The sequence below is a fragment of the Chiloscyllium punctatum genome, chromosome 37, assembly GCF_047496795.1.
Source record: "Chiloscyllium punctatum isolate Juve2018m chromosome 37, sChiPun1.3, whole genome shotgun sequence".
In the NCBI taxonomy this organism is placed as follows: Eukaryota; Metazoa; Chordata; class Chondrichthyes; order Orectolobiformes; family Hemiscylliidae; genus Chiloscyllium; species Chiloscyllium punctatum.
In genome coordinates this window covers 11973547-11997080 of record NC_092775.1, presented here as the reverse complement: position 1 = coordinate 11997080, position 23534 = coordinate 11973547, and the positions used below count along the sequence as shown (strand labels likewise).

General features: G+C 42.1%; 1 protein-coding gene across 1 annotated transcript in view; it reads left to right on the top strand.

Annotated features, from left to right (window-relative positions):
• Positions 1-19604, top strand: part of slc52a3-1 (solute carrier family 52 member 3-1) — a 33929-nt gene extending 14325 nt beyond the window's left edge. Inside the window, exons 3-4 of the mRNA XM_072557004.1 lie at positions 10666-10789; positions 18883-19604. Coding sequence (XP_072413105.1) covers positions 10666-10789; positions 18883-19095 — 337 coding nt within the window. The 3' untranslated portion in view covers positions 19096-19604. The remainder of the gene's footprint in view (positions 1-10665; positions 10790-18882) is intronic.
• Positions 19605-23534: the final 3930 nt, after the last annotated feature.

Sequence of the window (23534 nt, the reverse complement as noted above, 5' to 3'; positions counted from 1 at the left end):
ATGGGAAATAGAGGGTGAGTCTGGGTGGGATGCTCTTCAGAGGGTTCATGTGGATTCGATGGGCTGAATGACCTGCTTCCATACTGTTGGGATTAGATTACTTACAGTGTGGAAACAGGCCCTTCAGCCCAACAAGTCCACACCACCCCGCCGAAGCGCAACCCACCCATACCCCGACATTTACCCCTTACCTAACACTACGGGCAATTTAGCATGGCCAATTCACCTGACCTGCACATCTTTGGACTGTGGGAGGAAACCAGAGCACCCGGAGGAAACCCACGCAGACACGGGGCGAACGTGCAAACTCCATGCAGTCAGTCGCCTGAGGCGGGAATTGAACCCGGGTCTCTGGCGCTGTGAGGCAGCAGTGCTAACCACTGTGCCACCGTGCCGCCCATGACACAGGAAGCACCTTTTCCATAGAAGGTGTAATTCTTTTGTCAAAGATCAATGAATGGTTAGTGGGATGTTTGTAGTTTTCAAGACAGAGTTTTGTCAGATATGTGTATCAAGGAATATAGAACTAACTCATGGCCTAACTGATCAGAGCAGTTTCGAAGGGCTGAATGGCCTCCACCTGTTCCTACATTCTTCATTTCTATTCTGAACAGTTGAACACAATGTGGTGGAACATATCCACTGAACACAGACATTTAAATTTTATTTGATAATCTATTAGGTCAGCCAGAAATATCAAGCAATGGAATTTGCCTGCTAGCAAAATGCACATTTTTAATCAGAATAAATTGTTCTGCTTTGCAGGAAGTTTAATAATTGACCCGTTATTCTGAAAGAGAAGTGCTGACTTGCCTTTGTTGAATCCTTAGGGTACCATGCAGTGTAGTTTATGGATCAATGCATATCTGCTTGGGAATATAATTGGAGGCTTTATTAGTAATAATAGACAAATCTAATCAAATATTCCATATAATTTGATGGGTTCGTACTGCTGAACCATTTGAAATGTCAGATCCAACTGTTTTTATAATTTGTTCTTGAGATAAGGCCATCACTGGGTGGGCCAGCATTTGTTGCTTGTCCCTAATTGCCCTTGAGAAGATACTGGTGAGTAGCCATCTTGACCCTCTGCAGTCCTTCTGGTGTAGGCATGCCCAGAGTGGGTACTGGCTGATTCTGTTCGCCACTTCTTCTGAAAGACATCCATGTTGTGTGCGACCAAACTCAAGCCCAGTGCATGATTCACGGACACCATGTCCATGGACATTCTGACATCTGACATCTGCCGACACCTCATGATCAGGTGAAAGTGAGGACTGCAGATGCTGGAGATTAGAGTCAAGATTAGAGTGGTGCTGGAAATGCACAGCAGGTCAGGCAGCATCTGAGGAGCAGGAAAATCGATGTTTCGGGCAGGAGCACTTCATCAGGAATGGTGAAGGAATCCTGATGAAGGGCTCCTGCCCAAAACGTCGATTTTCCTGCTCGTCGGATGCTGCCTGACCTGCTGTGCATTTCCAGCACCACTCTAATCTTAAGCCCTCATGATCGGTTTGGCCCAATTTGTGAGCTGGGTGCTTCTCTGTGTGCGAGATGTGTTCCTGCTAGTTGTATTGGTGCAAGGGTGCACTCAGTGTGATTAGGAAGAGACTCCATGGACTATGACCCAACAATGATGAATGGATGGTAACATAGTTTCAAATCAGCATGTTGTATGGCTTGGAGGGTACCCCTCAGTTGGATAGTGCATGCTGTGAATAGTGCATACTGCTGCGATTGTGTGATTATGGTGGAGGGAGTGAATGCTGAAGGTGATGGTTAGGACACTGATCAAATGTGCTGCTTTGTCCAAGATAGTGTCAAGCTTCTCATTGTTGATGGAACTGCACCCATCCAAGCATGTTAAACATTTGCTCTCTCTCCATCACTGAGCCAGCACCAAACTATACACAAGAATCTAGAGTAACAAGCTAGTGGATAATATTCCATCACACTCCTGGTTTCACTCAAATATTACATTTGTGGCTTTCCCTGGGAAAGCTCCTGTGTGTCCTAGATAAGTATGTACCTGTCAGGCAGGGAGGAAGATATACAACGCATGAGCTGTGGTTTACTAAGGGAGTGGAATCCCTGGTCAAGAAGAAGAAGAAGGCTTATGTTAGGACAAAATGTGAAAACTCAGTTAGGGCGCTTGAGGGTTACAAGGAAGTCAGGAAAGACCTAAAAAGAGAGCTCAGGAGAGCCAGGAGGAGACATGAGAAGTTGTTGGCGGATAGGATCAGGGTTAACCCTAAGGCTTTCCATAGGTATGTCAGGAATGAAAGAATGACGAGAGTTAAATTAGGGTCAATCAAGGATAATAGTGGGAGGTTGTGTGTGGAGTCAGAGGAGATAAGGGAAGCACTAAATAAATATTTTTCAACAGTGTTCACTATAGAAAATTAAAATGTTGGCAAGGAAGATACTGAGATACTTGCACCAAGACTGGAAGAGATTGAGGTTCACAAGGAAGAAATACTGCAGAGTGTGAAAATAGACAAGTCCCCTGGGCCAGATGGGATCTATCCTAGGATCCTCTGGGAAGCAAGGGAAGAGATTGCCGAGCCTTTGGCATTGATCTTCAAATCATCATTGTCTACAGGAATAGTGCCTGAGGACTGGAGGATGGCAAATGTGGTTCCCTTGTTCAAAAAGGGTAGTAGAGACAACCCTGGTAATTACAGACCAGTGAGTCTCACTTCAGTTGTTGGAAAAGTGTTGGAAAAGGTTATAAGAAATGGGGTTTATAACCATCTAGAAAAGAATAATCTGATCACGGACAGTCAGCACGGTTTTGTGAAGGGTAGGTTGTGCCTAACGAATTTTACTGAGTTTTTTGACAAAGTGACCAAACAGGTAGATGAGAGTAAACCAGTTGATGTGGTGTATATGGATTTCAGCAAGGTGTTCAATAAGGTTCCCCACAGTAGGCTATTATACAAAATGTGGAGGAATAGGATTGTGGGAGACATAGCAGTTTGGATCAGTAAGTGGCTTGCTGAAAGAAAACAGAGGGTTGTAGTTGATGGATCATGTTCATCTTGGTGTCCAGTTACTAGCGGCGTACCACAAGGGTCGGTGCTGGATCCACTGCTGTTCGTCATTTTTATAAATGACCTGGATAATGGCTTAGAAGGGTGGGTTAGTAAATTTGCGGATAACACTAAGGTCGGTGGAGTTGTGGAGTTGTGGGTAGTGACGAAGGATGTAGTAGGTTGCAGAGAGACATAGATAGGATGCAGAGCTGGGCTGAGATGTGGCAAATGGAGTTTAATGTGGACAAGTGTGAGGTGATACACTTCGGACGGAGTAATCGGAATGCAAAGTACTGGGCTAATGGTAAGATTCTTGGGAGTGCAGATGAGCAGAGAGATCTCGGTGTCCATGTACACAGATCCCTGAAAATTGCCACCCAGATTGACAGGATTGTTAAGAAGGCATACAGTGTTTTGGCCTTTATTAATAGAGGGATTGAGTTCCGGAACCAGGAGGTTATGCTGCAGCTGTACAAAGCTCTGGTACGGCCACACTTGGAGTATTGTGTACAGTTCTGGTCACCGCATTATAAGAAGGATGTGGAAGCTTTGGAAAGGGTGCAGGGGAGACTTACTAGGATGTTGCCTGGTATGAAAAGAATGTCTTATGAGAAAAGGCTGAGGGCCTTGAGGCTGTTCTCGTTAGAGAGAAGAAGGTTGAGAGGTGACTTAATAGAGACATACAAGATAATCAGAGGGTTAGATAGGGTGGAAAGGGACAGCCCTTTTCCAAGTACGGGAACGGCAAACACAAGGGGACACAACTTTAAAGGAGGGGAGATAAGTATAAGACAGATGTCAGAGGTAGTTTCTTTACTCAGAGAGTAGTAAGGGTAATGCCTGCAATGGTAGTAGATTCGCCAAGTTTAAGTTGGACAGGCATATGGACGTACATGGAATAGTGTAGGTGGGATGGGCTTCAGATTAGTATGACAGGGCGGCGCAACATCGAGGGCCAAAGGGCCTGTACTGTGCTGTAATGTTCTATGTTCTATAAATTGAGCCAGACTCAAAATAGTTGGAATTTATGCTTTGGCTTCGAGACAAATAAAGGTCACAAGTTTGCTCTTTATTTGTTTATTGATTTTCAAAATAAGCAACAAAAGAATTTTGTTTCCTCTTCAGCATTGAAATGTTAAAAGTGCAGAGAAGAGATAAGACATAATGCATTGTGTAGAAACTGAAATCTAATTTAAATTGTGGTCAAATGGACTGTTTCTCCAAAAACTTGCAATTGATAGAACTTTTAAAATGGAAGAATATTCCAATGCATTTCAAAGAGGCAAGATCAGGCAAGAACTGAAATCAAGCCAAGTACAGTGATACTGGAACAAGTAATTGGAGTTGCATGGAAGAGAAAGCTTTAAGAACAGTGTAAAGAAGAGGTAAAAGATCATAACAATAGATTTTGGGGCAACTGAGGGTTTGGATTACTGAAGGTAGTCTGCAAATGTTAGGTCACAGTGTTAACAGAATTGGAGGAATGCTGAAATCCTGGAGTCCTGCAGGCCTGGAGAAGGTTGGGTGAGACCACAGAATGACTTGAGAATTTTAAAATGGATGCATGTTTAGACCAAGTACAAATGTAGGTCAGTAAAGGTATGGTCAATAGATGAACAGCACTTGGCACGAGTTCAGGTTTGTGGGTCAGAGTTTTGGTAGAGTGCCCTAGAGTTGCCGCTTATTCACCATGGAAACTGGGAGGTTAACCAACAGTGCAGTGGAATAGCTGAGGCTAGAGGTAACAAAACCACGGGTAAGGCCTTCATTAGCAATGAGTTGAGGTGAAAGTGAAGATGGGAGATAGGCCACCCCACTGATTGCAGCCGTTCGAAAAGGTGGCTCATCTCAAAGTTAAAAATCACACAACACCAGGTTATAGTCCAACAGGGTTTTTTGGAAGGACCAGCTTTCAGAGTGCTGCTCCTTCATCAGGTCACTATTCACCTGGTGTTGTGTGATTTTTAACTTTGTTCACCCCAGTCCAACACCTGCACCTCCACATCTTCTCAAAAATAATTAGGGTTGGGCTACAAACCTTGGTCTTGCCAGTGACACTCACATTCTAGAAATGGATTTTAAAAACGAGATTATTCCGCCTGATATAATTTACACAAGTTGCCAAATCTATATCATGGTAACCTTGGTAGCAACAAAGGACATTAGGCTTGTGGAATCCTGCCAATGATATATTCATCTTATTCTTTGATTTATGACTGAGAGAACTGTGCACTTATGAGTAATGGATGAGAATTGCTACTTGTGAAGCTCTTATCAATGTCAATGTGGATGTCATAGTGTTTAACAGAGAGGCAGAAATATCTTCTGAAATCATGGCACAGTTTGCATACTTTTTACTGTGTTGGCATAAGCTTGTACACCTGCTGCACATTACATCTGTGCATTCCTAGATTGGAAAAGGCACAAAGAAAATGAAGCATAGCAAGAACTTTTGAAAGATACAACCCTTCTATTACTGAACATTACTGGGTAATGGCCATCTGCTTCCCTTATCCTGTTGGGAATCAGAAACTAGTGTCAAGTCAGCAGCATGGACAGTGTAGCAACTCTGAGACCAGAGTTTCATTTTTCCAACACAAATGCCAGTTTAAATTTAAGAATGAAAACTCAAATTAAAATCAAGCAGAGAACTAAATACATTTCTGCTTATTGATATTATTTGAAAATAGCAATGCATAACCAGCAGTTCAGAACTTGTGGAAGATTGTGGCGATTGACTGGTACATAGTGTGATATAATGATTTCATGTTCACCATTAGGTTAGCTTTTTATTGAATTCAACTTTCACTATCTGCTACATCAGGATTCACAACCATGTCCCCAGAACATTCAGTGTCCAAGTCTGCATGAAATCAGGAATCATGCAAACAGTTAATACAAGTTTGTTGAAAGAATTTCCTTGTGTCACCTTCGGTCTATTAGTTTAATCTCTCTTGCTTGCTTTTCCATTGCCTTCTCGGTGTCAATTCCACTTTTCATTTGCTTTTACTCTTTTGAATACATACATCCTAGAGCCAGGCCCTAACCCTGGTGGGAAAATCCGTTATCACAGGGTGAAAGAGGTTTAAAAAGTTCAATTAACAACCACTAGCAATGAGAGAGAAAAAAACCCCAACAAAAATTGCTTGAGAAACTCAGCAGGTCTGGCAGTATCTATGGAGAGAAAGCAGAATTAATGTTTCAGGTCCAGTGACCTTTCTTCAGAACAAGCAACAACAACTTGTATTTATGTAGCACATTTAACATATTAAAAGATCTTGAGGCAGTTCCTGGTTGAATTACATTAAGATGGAGTCCACCTCGATGAACTACTGCTTTGACTGATTACTGGACATGGGGGTGTTTCTATGTCAGAAGCCTCACGTTTCCCATGCTCCCTTAAAACTATTTCCCAGTTAAAATTGAGCTGAGACCACAACCTGATCAGTTATGAACTTATTGAATGGTGGAGCAGCTTTGAAGGGGCAAATGATATACTGCTTCTTCTTAGTTCGGCATCCCTAATTCAATTATCTTCACCCTGTCCGTACAAACATCTGAATAAGGGATGCATCTGCTGACACCCATTCATGGTGCTCTCTACCAGCATAGTGGCTTACCTCTTGTGGTGGTTGCAGGTTGTGTGGAGGAGTCAAATAAAGTCAGAAAGGTGGCTGCATGAATGCAGCAGATAAAAGTTGTAAAAGTAAATTGTCCACTCTGAATGAGCAGGGTTGTTAACTATTAGGTAAAAACAATGACTGCAGATGCTGGAAACCAAATACTGGATTAGTGGTGCTGGAAGAGCACAGTAGTTCAGGCAGCATCCAACGAGCAGCGAAATCGACGTTTCGGGCAAAAGGCAGTGAGCCTGAAGTGAGGAGAGATAAGCTAGAGGAGGGTGGGGGTGGGGAGAATCCCCACCCCCACCCTCCTCTAGCTTGTTAACTATTAGGCTGGTCAATGGCAGGAATGCTTTCATAGAAGGATCTGGAATGTCCCAGTCATCTTAGGTACAAATGACACTGATGGGCAGCAAGCCTGGTAGTTTTTTTTCCTCTATATATTTATGGGATGTAGGCATTGCTGGTTAGGCCCTTTTTTTAACTTTCCATTTCTAATTGCCCAGAGAGTCTGACTTCAGTGGATGTTAGTGCTAATATCACTGGGCAAGTAATTCCAGGTTAATATTCTGTGGATGTGTTTCTGAATCCCAATATAGCAGGTGGTGAATTTGAATACTGAAGACCATGTAATCATTATTGATTGTTGCAAAAACTCATTTGGTTCACTAATGTCCTTTAGGGAAGGAATCTGCCATCCTTACCTGGTTAGGTCTCCACACCCATGACAATGTGGTTGCCTTTTGGGAATTTAGGAATGGGTAATAAATGCTGGCCAGTGCTGCCTACACTCTCTGAACCAATTTATATTAAAAAAAATCACATGTAGGCCGGACTGGGTAAGGATGGCAGATTTACTTCCCTTAAGAGCATTAGTTAACCAGATGAGTTTAGACAAGAACGGATAGTAGTTACATGGATGCCTTTAGACTGGTTTGTAATTTCAATGTTTTGCTTAATTGTAATTTCACCATTTGCTGCGGTGAAACCATGTCTCTAACATTAACCTGAGGTTCTGGGCTTCTTGGCCAGTGACCTCACTGTTACGCAACCACAAAATTACATGCCACTAGATAGACGAGTGGAAATATCTTCTTTGCATCTGTCCTATTATATCTTTTCACATTTGTAAATACCTTAATAGGCCACCCTTCTGTGTTACATCTAAATTCTTAATTACTTCATGCTCCCTCCACCCAATGCACTGCTTTGCGGAAGAGCAAAAGAAAAAAAGAGAGAAAAGAAAAACTAGAGGCTAGAAGGGAAACTGGAACTCTGCAAAATTTCTCTCTGAACCTCTCAAGTGATCAAGCCAGAGACTGAGCCAATTGGTGATACTACTAAGGGAGCTGAATCAAGTTTAGTGAATAGATTGTCTGCTGGGCATATACATGTCTATCTACAATGGCTACTGTACCAAAAGAATTTGCAATCGATACTCTCTATAGAACTTTCTTGGCTGGTGTGCCAACAAACAATCCTAATGAGAAATGTGTGATAAACAACATGTTGAGCTTGGCAGAAGGAGTGTTTATTATGGAAGGTCATCATACCCCAAGCCTTCTATGCACACAGAAGCAGAAATAGGTGCCTTAGGCTTTCATGCCAAGGGACTTTTTTTTTACATTCAGGATATTAACTTTGATTCAAAGCTCAGTCGACCAAATCTCAGTACATAGAGAGAAGGGAGCATCAGAACCTTCATTTTTTCTCTCTTTCTCTGTCTCTCTTTCCCCATCTGCCTTTTTATTCTTTCTCTCTTCCTTTCTTTTTGATCTCCGTCTCCCTTTCTCCTAGGGAACTCTGAGACTAGGGGAGTGAAGCTGAATTTATTTAACAAAATGTAATAATCAGTCAAAATAGACCAGGGACAGTTGGTTTTTATATGGGTTCTAGCTGGAAAAGTTATCTCTCATTCTCATTGTATGAGAAAGGCAAGGAAAAAAAAAATAGACCTTACAATGAAACAATATTGTATTGATTCAAATATTCTATGTGAAAAATTGCTGGGAGGTTTACAACTTGTCTTACGAGTTGTTTTTCAGTTCTTCATCTTGGGTATGATTAATGCCTCACGCTAATGTTTGACAAAATATTGGACATCCAGATCATTGGGCAATGGTTTACTTTTGAATGTGCAAACATGAAGTAGGAACAAGAGTGAGCCAATTGGTTGCTCAAGCCTGTTGCTCTATTTGACAGGATCGTTGCTGATCTGATTGTGACCTCAACTCCACTTTTCTCGAGACCCGATGCCCTTTAATTCCCTTGTTAGTCATGAACCTGTCTACGTCTGTATTAGAAATATTCAATAACACTGACTCCATTGCTGTTGTGGGAAGGGAGTTCCACCCTGAGAGCGTTCCTCATCTCCATCTTCAAAGAGACACCCGTTGTTTTTAAACTGTGTCCTCTAGAACATAGAACATAGAACATAGAACAATACAGCACAGAACAGGCCCTTCGGCCCATGATGTTGTGCCGAACTTCTAACCTAGATTAAGCACCCATCCATGTACCTATCCAAATGCCGCTTAAAGGTCGCCAATGATTCTGACTCTACCACTCCCATGGGCAGCGCATTCCATGCCCCCACCACTCTCTGGGTAAAGAACCCACCCCTGACATCTCCCCTATACCTTCCACCCTTCACCTTAAATTTATGTCCTCTAGTTCTTGTATCTTCTCCAAGAGGAAACATCCTTTAAGCATCCACTCTGTCAAGTCCCCTCAGGGTCTTATCAGTTTCAATAAGGTCACCTCTCATTCTTCTAACCTCCATTTGACACAGGTTCAACCTGCCCAATATTTCCTCTTAAGACAATGCTCTGTCCACTCAGATTTCAGCTGAATGAACCTTCACTGAACTTTTCTAAAATAATATCTGTTCTCAAATAAACTGCCCAAAACTGTACCCAGCATCTAGATGCCATCTCACTAATGCTGTATACGACTGTAGCAAGACATTCCTAGTTGTATATTCAATCTTTTTGTTGTAAATTACAACAGGAGTGATCATGACCCTGATTGGGAAAAGATACAGAGGAACTTGGGGAAGGGAATAGTGAACCATGGGGAGGATCTCTATTGGATGCCCAGACAAGAAGGAATCCCATCCACAGGTTTCATCTGCTGAATTTATCACGCAGCCACTAATTGTCCACCATGTCTTAAGTGGCTCAAAGTTGGGCAGGCTGCCCCCATGCCCCAATGTTGGCATATGCACATCATCGCCCAGCTTGACCCTGGGGATGACCATTAAATTCCATGGTCAGATAATATTGAAATGACAAAATAAAGAGGGTGGTGTGGGTGCGGAATGAGCTGCCAGAGGAGGCAGGCACAATTACAACATTTAAAAGACATTTGGACAGGTATATGAATAGGAAAGGTTTGGAGGGATATGAGCCAAATGCAGGCGAATGGGACCAGTTCACTTTAAGATACCTGATCGGCATGGATGAGTTGGACTGAATGGTCTGTTTCCATGCTATATGACTCTACAACTCTGTAACATACATACAAAATAAACATGTTTCATTCATCAAATGTAACTTGTACATCCAAAGGTTGAGTCATTCTTTAAAAAAGTTCATTCATGGGATGTGGGTGTTCCTGGCATAGCAAGGGATGGTGGTGAGATGCCTTTGTGAACTGCTGCAGTCCATGTGGTCCAGATACCTAAGAAAGTTCGAGATTCATATCCAATCAGAACTATAAGTCAGAACATGACTTATGGATGGGTCAAAATTCTGGAATTTTCAACTCAACGGCAACATGTGCATCCCCAGCAGATAGACTGCAGTACCTCAAAAGGATTTCTCTTCATCTCAGGGCAATTAATGATGAGTAAAATGTTCTGGCTTTGCCAGTGACACCTTGAGCAATAATTTTCCAAAGTAGTCTGCCGTGTGCAATTATTAGATTTGAAGCAGCATTTGGTTGGGGAATGAAAAGTGGATAAACTTCAAGCTGATTAAATTTTTTTCCTCCCAATAATGTTTCAGATCCTTGCTGCTGCTGGGATTCCTGTCTCTGGTCGGCACAGTGTTTGGTGCCTATAACATGGCAATGGCTGCTCTGAGCCCATGTCCTCTGTTACAACACTCTGAGGTTGGAGCCATCTTGATTGTGAGTACAGAATACGTGCTGTCAGAAAATGGAATATTAGGTCATGTGATTCTCATCGTTAGAGTTACCTTCACAATTCCCAATGGCAGCATAACTATGTTACCATGCATGTCTCCTTAATTCAATAGATTGTTTAGCAAATTTTTCTTTATCAGAGCAAAAGATGTCATTGTTGGCAAATGGAAAACTTCCAAGTGTTGACTCTCAGGAATATCTCAATTGGATTTCTGTATTCCCCCTCAGGCAACTTGGAGGCATTTGGAAATAACGTTGTGAACTTAAGGGTTTTCTCAAAGGAGCCTATAATCTTATTTCAAAATAATACTAGTCAAGGCAAGAAAGAGTTCTGAGGTAGGGATGTCATAGCCCCAGAAAATGGCTTGCTCATGAGAGAGCGATGACTGGTGATGAGTTGAACCTCAGGGTCACTGTGCCTCTAGTGAGGGACAACGCTGAGAAGGCAGGATCTTCATGGTGACCTCAGCCAGGTTAGGAATTGAATCTGTTCCATTGGTGTCACTTTGCATTACAACCCAGCCATCTAAACTAACCCCAACTTAATCACTCACCTTAGCATTTTCCTCCTAGTTCCATTTCCTTTAACTTGTACAATGGTCTTGTCCTCATTCAGTTTTAAAATACGGAGCTAAGGCAACTATTTCATTTAACCCTCTCTTTGTAGAGCCGCTTTCCTGCTGACTACGTAAAAACGTTTACAGTGGAATTTTGTGACTGAGTGTCGAATGTTTTAGCTGCATAGAGTCAGAGTGTTAAAGCACAGAGACAGGCCCTTTGGCCCAAACTGGTCCATGCCAACCAAAATATCCATCAACATTAACCCCACTTCCCTGCACTTCGCCCATATCCTTCTAAATGTTTCCTATTCATGTATTTGTCCAAATGCCTTTTAAATGTTGTTAATGTACTCGCCTCAACCACTTCCGCTGGCAGCTCATTCCATATGCGTACCACCATCTGTGTAAAAATGTTGCCCCTCAGGTTCCTGTTTATTCTTTCCCCTCTAACCTTATATTGATGCCCTCTATTCCTTGATTCCCCAACCCTGGGAAAAGGACTGAGCACATTCACCCTCTCCATGCTTCTCATGATCTGATACACTTCCACAAGAACTCCCCTCAGTCTCCTACACTCTAAAGAAAAAAGTCCTAGCTTGTCCAACCTCTCCCTATAAGTCAGACTGTTAAGTCCTGGCAACATTCTTGTAAATTTCTCATGCACTCTTTCCAGTTTAATAGCATCCTCCTGCAACAAGATGACCAAATCTAAACACAATACTCCATGTGCGGCCTCACCAATGTCCTATACTACTAGATTAGATTACTTACAGTGTGGAAACAGGCCCTTCGGCCCAACAAGTCCACACCGCCCTGCCGAGGTGCAACCCACCCATACCTCTACATTTACCCCTTACCTAACACTATGGGCAATTTAGCATGGCCAATTCACCTGACCGGCACATCTTTGGACTGTGGGAGGAAACCGGAGCACCCGGAGGAAACCCACGCAGACACAGGGAGAATGTGCAAACTCCACACAGTCAGTCACCTGAGGTGGGAATTGAACCCCGGTCTCTGGCGCTGTGAGGCAGAAGTGCTAACCACTGTGCCACCGTGCCGCCCCAAAGATATATCTTTGCAACATATCTTTCCAACTTCTACACTCAGTGCCCTGACTGATGAAGGCCAGTGTGCCAAAAGCCTTCGTCACTGCCCTGTCTACGTGGGACTCCACTTTCAGAGAACCGTGCACCTGAACTCCAAGGTCCCTCTGTTCCACTACACTCCTTATGGCCCTACCATTCACCATGAAACTCCTACCTTGGTTTAACTTTCCAAAATGTTACATTTGTTATGTTTTTGGGGGATTAATAAAGACTATTTGATCCAATGGAAATGATATGGGCTTCTCACTGGTTTCCTAATCACTGGGTGGAGCTTCAACCCAATACGTGTATGAATTAATCCCTGTGGGGGATCCAAATCTAACAAATATTTTTAATTGCTGCCGCATGCTAACAATTTTTCAGAGTCCTTCCTTCCCATTAAATCCCTGCTCTGTTTCTGTTCTCTCCTACTCACTCATAATTCCTGTGCATTGTCAGGTGACTACGAGAAACCTAAAAGCTCCCACTGTTTGCTAAATTCCTGTGGGCTGTAGGTTGAGAGATTTGACCTGTATTTACATTGTGAATTAATTGTTTTGGAATCTCTCTGAGCATTACTGGCAAATATGTGCATCAGCATAATGAGCCTAGTCAGCACAGCTAACTATTTATTTACTGTTCAAATACTGTAATGCATTCATTTCTTTCAGGACTGTGGTCAAATGTAGGTCCAGCTGCAGAAGAACAAAAGTAACTAATTTGCATTCATAAAGCCTCCCCCAAGATCTCAGGACAGTCCAAAGTACTATACAATCAATGAAGGATTCCTTGATGTGTTATTGTTTCAATACAGGAAATGAGGCAGCCTTTTTTTGCAAAAGGTGAAGTATTAATATTGGCCACATGAAGATGAGGGACTTAAGTGCATTGGAAGCAGTTCAGAAAAGATTCACCAACATGAACCCGAGGATGAAGGGGCTCATCTTATGAGAAAAGTGGGTTAAGTAGGTTAAGTATTTAGAATAATAGGAGATTGTAATGAAGCATATAAGATTCTGAGGGTTTTTGGACAGGGCAGAGGATGTCACCTCTTGTGGGGGAATCTAACACTATGGATGCAGGGCCAAAATAAGGAATCTCCCATTTAAGACAGAAATGAGGAGGAATTTCTTCTCTCCATTTTGAATTCTCTCCCACAGAGAGTAGTGCAGGCCGGATAATTGTATATGTTCAAGGTTGAGGTGGTTTTTCGCTGGTAGTCATTTATCTGGAACCATATCTGAAAGTCCACATAAACTGCATCCATAAACTTTAGTTACACTCTCAAAAGAATCAAGCTTTGAATCTATTTAGGGTTCGGGATTGGTAACAGTTATTGACCCAGCCAGCAATGTCCACATCCCTTGGAGGCATAGATTTTATAAAAGGGAAGATGGAAAGAAATGTTTGTGGGGTGTCAAGACGTACACAAAGTTCTACCATTACAGTGTTAATAAATAGAATTTAAAGGGACCTTTGAGATAGATCTGGCTCATATGGAAGTAAAGAAATGGCAGCATTGAACAAATACTTGACGTCGAGGCAGAATATCCCTGACAATCCAGGCAAATAGATTCAAGGCTTGATTCTTTTGACCATGTAACTAAAGTGGTGGACCAAGGATTGTTTATGGATGCAGTTTATGTGGACTTTCAGATATGGTTCCAGATAAATGACTGTCGGTGAAAATTAAAGCTCATGGAAATGTCAATTGGTCAGAAGTACAGAAATGCAGGACATACTCTAAATGATGAGATGTGAGGAACTGATGCTCTCCAAAAGGATCTGAGTGTTCTTGTTTATGAGTCACTAAAGGCTAACATCAGGTGTGGCAAGTCATTTGGGAGGCAAGTGGTACATTGGCCTTTATCTCAAATGGAGTAAAAGATGTCTTGCTTAAAAGCACCTGGAGCATTGTGTACAGTTATGGCAAACAACATGTTGGCTTTTACCAAAAGACGATTTGAAAACAGGCATAAGGACATCTTGCTGCAATTATAAGACACCTTGGTTAGACAGCATCTGGAGTACTGGGTACAGTTTTGATCTCCTTACTGAAGGAAGAAAATATTTGCTAGCGATGGAGTGCAATGAAGGCACAGTGGACTGATCCTTGGGATGACAGGATTGATGTATGAGGTAGATTGAGGGGACTGAGTCTATAGACTCTAGAGTTTAGAGGAGTGATTAAGTGGAACTGGGGATGCTGTAGCAAAAGTGGTATCTCGCAATCCAGTAAACCCAACATGGATGTTTTGAGGACTTGGGTTCAAATCCCACTGAGGCATACTTGACTTTTATTAAAAAGTTGGTCTCGTGATGGCTATATAACCACCAGTTGTTATCACAAAAATCCGTCTGGTTCACTAATGTTTCAGGCAAGGTTCTCTGAAATTTCTTTTGTGTTTTTTATGGAAGGAATTGACAGGACAGACAGAAAGAAATGTTTCTGTCTAGTGGAGATGACAAGGACAAGGAGACATAACCTTAATGTAGAGCCAGGCCATGGAGGAGTCAGTGAGGAACCACTTCTTCAAGCAAAGATTGACGATTGGCATGTTGTCCTGTAAGAAGCAGGAGAAGCACTGTTAAGAAAAATTTTGAGTGTCAAGGATATTAATGGGATGGAGAAGGTTAGGCAAGTTGCACATCATCTAATTTCTTATTAAATGGCAGAACAGACTTGGGAGCTGACTTAGATACTCCTGGGTCAAGATTAGAGTGGTGCTGGAAAAGTACAGCAGGTCAGGCAGCATCCAAGGAGCAGGAAAATCAATGTTTTGAGCAGGTGTCCTTCATCAGGATGATTCCTGATGAAGAGCTCCTGCCTGAAATGTTGATTCTCCTGCTCCTCGGATGCTGCCTGACCTGCTGTGCCTTTCCAGCACCACTCTAATCTTGAATCTGATCTCCAGCATCTGGAGTCTTCACTTTCGTACTTAGATACTCCTGGTCCTGTGTTCCTGAAGGTGGAAGGAGACTTTGATGTGCACAAATCTTCCTAGAGCAGAGAAGATGAACGTAAGATTTAACAAAGTCGTTCACAATCATGAAGCTTTGGTCGAATATCTGAAAAGATGTGGAAGGTGAGAGAGGTTTAAGGTTACTTCCTAAAGAATAGAGTTGTGGGTTTGGGGGGAGGGTGGAATGGGAGAAAGTTTAGACACAGCAAGTTGTGACGATCTGGAATGAGCCGCCTAAAAGGATCCGAGCAGCAGATTCAATCTTAACTTTCAAAAGGGAATTTGATAAATATTTAAAAACAGGAAAATTGTAGGCCTGATGGGAGAGGTGAAACAAATGGAACTAGCTGGTGGATCTTGCAAATGGCCAACATAGATACAGTGAGTTGAAATGCTTTTGTGCTTAATCAGTTAATGCTTCTTTAAGTGGAGGTGCTGGGAGAATACTATTCTCACTCCCTTTTTATATATAAAAAAAAATTGCCTGATGCCATGTTACAAGCCTTCCAAGATTAATAAGCTTTTAAATCAACACACTCTGAAGTTGAGAACTAGCCTGGTCCCCTGTGGCCACAATTGTTCAATTTAAAAACGTTATTCCAATTAGTCTTCACTTAATGCATTTATACATCAGCACTTTTGTGGTTTGAAGAGTTATTACTTCTGGCCATAAAATACTAATTATATAATCATAATTTTCATGAGTCTATGTTGTGTACAGGTTAATTTTTTAATATTCATTTTTTAATATGAGTTAAATTTCTTCAAGCCAGCCACTGTCTTCTAATTTTCCCATTTGATGCAAAAATTCTCTTATGGCTTTCTTAGAGCTTTGTTTTATGAATTTTTTGTTTCATTGCAATGATTGACAGGGCAGCTGGCCTCCTAGCCATCAGTTCTGACAGTGCAGCACTCCCTCACTGATATACTGGAGTGTCAGCCTGGATCTTGAATGGGAGATGAACCTACAATAAACAGCGCACTGGGTTGGGGCACTTCTCACCTTGATACTTGGAGCTGTTGATGGAGTGAGCAAAGTATAATAATGATGCATGTCAAAGGGCATCACATAAACTGGTGGAATGGAGCAACGTATGGGCCTCCAACTCTGGCTGCCAACATATTGGATTTGGCCCCTTTGGAGGGGATCTATATATGGAAGAGACGAGGTGACCAGATTAGATTACTTACAGTGTGGAAACAGGCCCTTCGGCCCAACAAGTCCACACTGACCCTCCGAAGCGCAACCCACCCAGACCCATTCCCCTACATTTATCGCTTCTCCTAACACTATGGGCAATTTAGCATGGCCAATTCGCCCGACCTGCACATTTTTGGACTGTGGGAGGAAACCCACGCAGACACAGGGAGAATGTGCAAACTCCACACAGTCAGTCGCCTGAGGCGGGACTTGAACCCGGGTCTCTGGCGCTGCGAGGCAGCAGTGCACTGTGCCACTGTGCCACCCAGATGAGAGTTGAGCAATTTCAGAAAATTTCATTGATATCAGTGAAATACAACTTTGGTTATGCTAACATTACTCATAACAGATCACCTGATCGCTATCATGTTACTGTCTTTGGGAGCCTGCTATGTGGAAATTGCCCACTGCATTTCCTGTTTTTCAGCAATCCCTAACTTCAACGGTACTCAAGGAACTGGAGGTCAGTTAGCTCAGTTGGCTGGATAGCTGGTTTGCAATGCCCTGTGACACCAAGAGTACAGCCTCGGTTCCGGCACTTGCTAAGGTCACCATGAAGGTTCTCAACTTTGCCCCTTGCCGCAGGCTCAACCCACCCACCGAAATCAGCTCCTGAATCATCATTTATACCTTGCTCACTCCAACAACTGCTGTAAAGATCAAAGTGGGAAATGCCCCAACACAATGAGCTGTTAGAGGCAGAACGTCACAGGTTCATGTCCCATTCCAGAGATCTGAGTGCCAAATCCAGGCTGACACTCCAATATAACAGTGAGGGAGTGCTGCTGCACCATCAGAATTTATGGCTATGCTCTGTCAAACATGACAATTAAAAAAAATCATAAAACAAAGCTCTAAGAAAGGCATAAGAGCCCATGGCGTTAGGGGCAAGATAATGGCATGGATAGAGGATTGTGAGCAGCTTTGGGACCCACATCTACAGAAAGAAGTGCTGGCATTGAAGGGGGTCCAAAGGAAGTTTACAAGAATGATCCCGGGAATAAAAGGCTTGTCCTATGAGGAGTAGTTGAAGACTCTGGGTCTGTACTCAATGGAGTTTAGAAAGATTTGGGGGAATCTGATTGAAACTTATAGAATACTGAGAGGCCTGGACATGGAGAAGATGTCTCCATTATTAGGAGAGATGAGAACCCATGTGAACTCAGCCTCAGAGTGAAGGGACAACCCTTTCAAACTGAGATGAGGAGGAATTTCTTCAGCCAGAGAGTGAGAAATTTGGGGAACTCATTACTGCAGAGGGCTGGGGAGGCCAACTCATTGAGGTATTTTAAGACAGCTATAGATAGGGTCTTGGAGAAAGTGAATATTGCAGTTCTTGATTGGTAAGCAGATCAAGGGTTATGGGAAGAAAGCAGGAGAATGGGATTGAGAAATATATCAGCCAAGATTGAATGTTGGAGCAGACTCTATGGTTAGGACACTTTTGAAATACTGTGTGCAATTCTGGTCTCCCTGTTATAGGAAGGATGTTGTGAAACTTGAAAGGGTTCAGAAAAGATTTACAAGGATGTTGCCAGAGTTGGAGAGTTTGATCTACAGGGAGAGGCTGAATAGGCTGGGACTGTTTTCCCTGGAGTGTCGGAGGCTGAAGGGTGACCTTATAGAGGTTTATAAAATCATGGGGGGCATGGATAGGATAAATAGACAAGGTCTTTTCCCTGGGGTGGGGTTGTCCAGAACTAGAGGCCATAGGTTCAGTGTGAGAGGGGAAAAATTTAAAAGGGACCTAGGGAGCAACTCTTTCATGCAGAGAGTGGTACGTGTACGGAATGAGCAGCCAGAGGAAGTGGTGGAGGCTGGTACAATTACAATATTTAAAAGGCATTTGGATGGGTGTATGATGAGGAATGGTTTAGAGGGACATGGGCCAAGTGCTGGCAAATGGGACTAGATTAGTTTAGGATACTTGGTTGGCATAGACAAGTTGGACCAAAGGATCTGTTTCCGTGCTGTACATCTCTATGACTCTATGACTCTAAATGGTCTAATTCTGCTCCTACGTCTAATGATCCTATGGCTGTCTCCCTGAGAGACTGTGATTGTGGCACCTCCACCTCTGTTTCAGTGGTTGCAAAGCACTTTGGGAAATTCCATCGTTGTGAAAGGTGCTACATAAATACAATTCCTGTTTTGGGTACCAAGTCAACGTCATGTTGTTGAATGAATAAATATGGCCATCATCTTATTAAGCTGTTTGAACTATTGTGCCTTTATTTGACAACTTGTTTCTTTCCTAATCATGCAGGTTCTTTCGTGGATTTTGTTTTCTGGCACCTTGTCATATGTCAAGGTGATGATTGGAGTCATTTTTCGTGATGAGAGTCACAGCGCCTTGGTGTGGTGTGGAGCAGCAGTGCAACTAGGATCAATGATTGGAGCATTGAGTATGTTCCCACTTGTAAACGTGTATGACATTTTCACTGCAGGGGACAGCTGTAACATGAATTGCCCCCTCTAAACCCTCCCCAAAAGAAATTAAGATGGGAATTTAAAAAAAGGCAACAAGGAAGCAAAGTAATACCACACTTTATACTGAATGACCAATCTCATCCTTACTGTATCATTGCACAGTTTCCAAGCATCAATTCACATGTTAATTCTGATCACAAAAACGTAGATTTAAATCTGTAACTTTTTAACATTTTGGATTAAGTCTTGAGGGTTTCCCCCTTTTAAGTGTATTTCCCTGTTTAATGCATACAATTTGCTGAGTTCTGCCTAGAAATAGGCTGTTTCCAGTATACCTCTCAATGACTCTATGACTTGACACTGATCTGGTATATGTAAATAAAGATAAGATTAAATGCAAGCGATTTAGGCTTGAGACCAGCAGATATATTTTCCTACAGACAGTTGTGACGGTGTTACTGCACTCCCAAAGATACTGATAGACATTGAGATCATGTTGACATTTAAGAGAAAAAAGAAATAGATGAAAGAGGTGATTGATTGAAATTAGGAAGTGCTACGGGGTTGGTTAGATATTTGCACACAAAGATAACATTTATAACATAATGTAATGTAACACATTAAAAACAATTATAACTCAACCATAGAACTGACTGTTTAATATTAGAAAAGCCTGCAAGATCTTTCACTTATTCAGCCCTACAATTCTGTTAAGAACTTAAGAATTTATTTGGATATTTTGTCTGTGTCTTTGGTTCTGGGAATATCTGTTGTGAACAAATTTCCTGTGAATGAGGGAGTGAGCCCAGGATAACACATCTGTCAGTTACTTTGACACAAACAGTAAAATGACAATTAAACGGAACAAGCATTAACATTTACTTGACCATTAAATAGTGAGAATGATTATTTTTCTTCCACTTTTTAAAACTTTTTTCATGGGATTTGAGAATTAGTGGCAAAGCTAGTATAGGGTGGTATAGTGGCTCATTGGTTAGCACTGCTGATTCACACTACCAGGGACCTGGGTTCAATCCCATCCTTGGGTGACTATCTGTGTGGAGGTGCTCTGGTTTCCTCCCACAGTCCAGAGATATGTAGGTTAGCGGTGGGATGCTCTTTGGGAGAGTTGGTGTTTTTGCTTCCTATCCAAAGCTATGCAGGTTAGGTGGCTTGTCCAGAGTTATGTAGGTTTGGGGAGTTAGGTGGATCTAGGTGGGATACTCTTTGGGAGAGTTAGTGTGCACTTACTGGACCAAATGTCCTTTTTTCACTCTGTGGGGATTCTATGATTTTCACCCCATTCCTAATTGCCCTTGAACTGATTGGCATAACTCAGCCATCTCAGAGAGCAATTTATCATCAACCATGTTACTGTGGAGTCACATGTAGGCTAGACCAGGTAAGGACAGAGGATTTCCTTCCCTGAAGGACATTCATGAAGCAGATGGGTTTTTATGAAAAATAATAATAGTGTCATGGTCCCCATCAGAGAAACAGATTTTGGGTCTGGTATAACTTCTTCAGACACACTTGCTTTTCATCATTTGGGATATGTCAGCTGACTATTCTGACACTTGATCAAGATTCAGAATGAGGTTGTGAGGAAGGGTCACTGGACCTGAAATGTAAACTCCGATTTCCCTCAACAGATGCCGCCAGACTTGCTGAGCTTTTCCAGCAATTTCTGTCTCTGTTTCTAATTTTCATTTTGGTTTTTATTCAAGATAAAGTTGTTTTTTACAGGGTTTATTCTGAGATTTCTTTTCGAAGGGCTTTTATTTTTGACTTTTAACTTTGGTGGCTACTTTTTGGTTTTCAGGGCTTATTTTTCATTCTCACTAATTCCTTTATTTGGTGACGCAGTCAGGCCTTCAATACTTGTGTTGAAGTTTTATTTGTTTTTCTTTTCTAAGTAGGTAAGGTAGAAAAATTACCAATCGTGCATATTATTAAATCTTTTATCTTGAAATCTATGAATAAAATGTTTTTGTTAATTTATTATGAATAAATCTCTCATATTCCATTTCCTAAATCAAAATTCAAACACAGTCTAAAGATGTGCAGGTTAGATGGACGGGCCATGCTAAATTGTCCATAGAGTCCATGGATGTGCGGGCTATGTGGATTAACCATGGGGAATGTGGGTTACAGGGATTGGGTGGGATGCTCTTTGGAGGATCAGTGTGGACATGATAGGCTGCTTCAACACTGTAAGGATTCTATGAATTTCTATAGAACAGATGTGTGTGAATAGGAAAGGTTTAGAGGGATATGGGCCAAACACAGTCAAGCGAGACTAGTTTAGTTTTGAAAACATGGTCCACGTGGATGACCTGGACCAAAGAGTCTGTTTCCATGTGGAATGGCTCTATGACTCTCTCCACAACATGACTGAGTACTCTGTCCCTCATAACATCATAAATCTCCATGTCTGCCAAAGGCTGTCTGTTTTTGAATCCCTTCAGTCTTCACTTGTGCAACACATTTCTGGCCAACATTGATCTTACACCACGTGCTCTGGGCAGGACGCTTGACTTACTGGAGAGTCCAAGGCAATCCTGGAGGGTTGGTGGCTTACAGCAGTGGGGAGTAAACTTCCAGATACAAAATATTCAGGCTTTTATGGGGGAAATATTTTAGAATCCAATCAATGCACTTCTTCAAATTAAAGGTGAGAACAAATGTAGAAATTATTGAAATATACAGCTGGAAAGTACATTGGGAAGAAACTGTTGGATGGAGCACTTTAGTGACGAAGAGAGGCTGGATAAGCTCAGGTTGTTTTCTTTGGAACAGAAAAGGTTGAGGAAAGGACCTGATAGAGGTGTGTATGATTATGAGGGGCATGGACAGGAGCTGTTCCTCTTAGTTAAATGGCCAATAACAAGGTGGCATAATTTTAAGGGGAAAGGCAAAAGAGTTAAAGGAGATTTGAGGAAAGGTTTTATCACCAAGAGAATGCTGGGAGTCTGGAATGCACTGCTGGAGAGGGTTGTTGAGGCCAGAGACTTCACAACATTTAAAATAATACTTGGATATACACTTGAAATGTCGCAACATTCAAGTCTATGGGCCTAGTGATGGAAGTTGGGCTTACTATAGATCTCATGTAGCTTTAACAGTGCAGACTTGATGGGTCAAAGGGCCTCTCTGTACTGTATGATTATATGATTCTATGAAACTCCACCTAAAGAACTAAATGGTTGGAAGTGGTGATGTTCCCTTTTGTTCTGGTGTGGTAGGGGCTGCAGGTTGGAAGGCACTACTGAGGTAGTTTTGCTGAAGTGCATCTTGTAGATTGTATATGTCAATGGCGTGGAGGGAGTGAGGATTTAAGCACTGATTCAAGACCACTTACTCTCACCCCACTATACTGTTCCTCTCTGGCTTGGCCTAAAATTGCACTCAGTGACCTGGCATTGCAGTTGAATGGATAACCAAAAGAGGGCGCCCACACGCTGCTGGAAGATAGATTTCAACGTGGGCCAGTGTTGCTTATTAAAACCAACTCAAAACCTGGTGAAGAACCAATTTCAGTGCCTGTTTCTCTTTTCTTCCCAATGTTTCTCTCCTCTCCCACCTCTTCCACTGGAACTTTGCCCAAGAACCACTATTCATGAGTAAGCCTGGACAGTGAACAGATGGAAAAGGAACATGTAGCTCTTTGAGACTGCTTTGCCATTCATTAAGCTCATGATCAGACCTGTGTACAGTTCTGGGCGCCACATTTTAGGAAGGATGTGAAGACATTGGAGAGAGTTCAGAAGCATTTGCAGGAATAGTTCCAGAGATGAGAAACTTCAGCGCTGAGGATAGTGTGAAGACGTTACAACTGTTCCTTTTGGAAAGACTGTGGCTAAGAAGGGAACTATGCCTTTGCATAAATAAATTAAGAACCAGAGGACACAGCTTTAAAGTGATTTGAAAAAGGAGCAAGTATAATGAGAGGAAAATCTTTTTCACACAGCGAGTATTTAAGGTATGGAATGTGCTGTCTGGATAAAGGGTGGAGGCAGGTTTGTTGAGGTAAATAAATGATTTATTGCAGAGGGCTGTTGACTCTTGATCATTAAGTATACTCAAGGCTGAATTTTAATCAATAAGGAGATCAAGGGTTTTGGGGAAAAGGCAGGAAAGTAGAATTGAGGATTATCAGATCAGCCATGATCTCATTGAACAAGATGGGCTGAATGGCCTACTCCTGATCCCATATCATATCGTCTAACTAGGAGAGGTTCTTGTATTGAACTAGAAGTAGTTTATTGCCTGTCAGTAATCAGTTACAAGTGTCCAAGAAGCTGAATAGTATACTCCTGTTCCTATTTTCCTATGATACACGTAATGGATATCATTATAGAGAGTGTCAGGAGTACCTGGATGTTAGATCTTTTTCCTCAGGGCTTCTAACCTTTTCTGCCCACTGTGATTTCATTGTTGTTGATTGGACTTTAGGAATTACTCAGTTTTAACCCTTCCAGGTCCAGA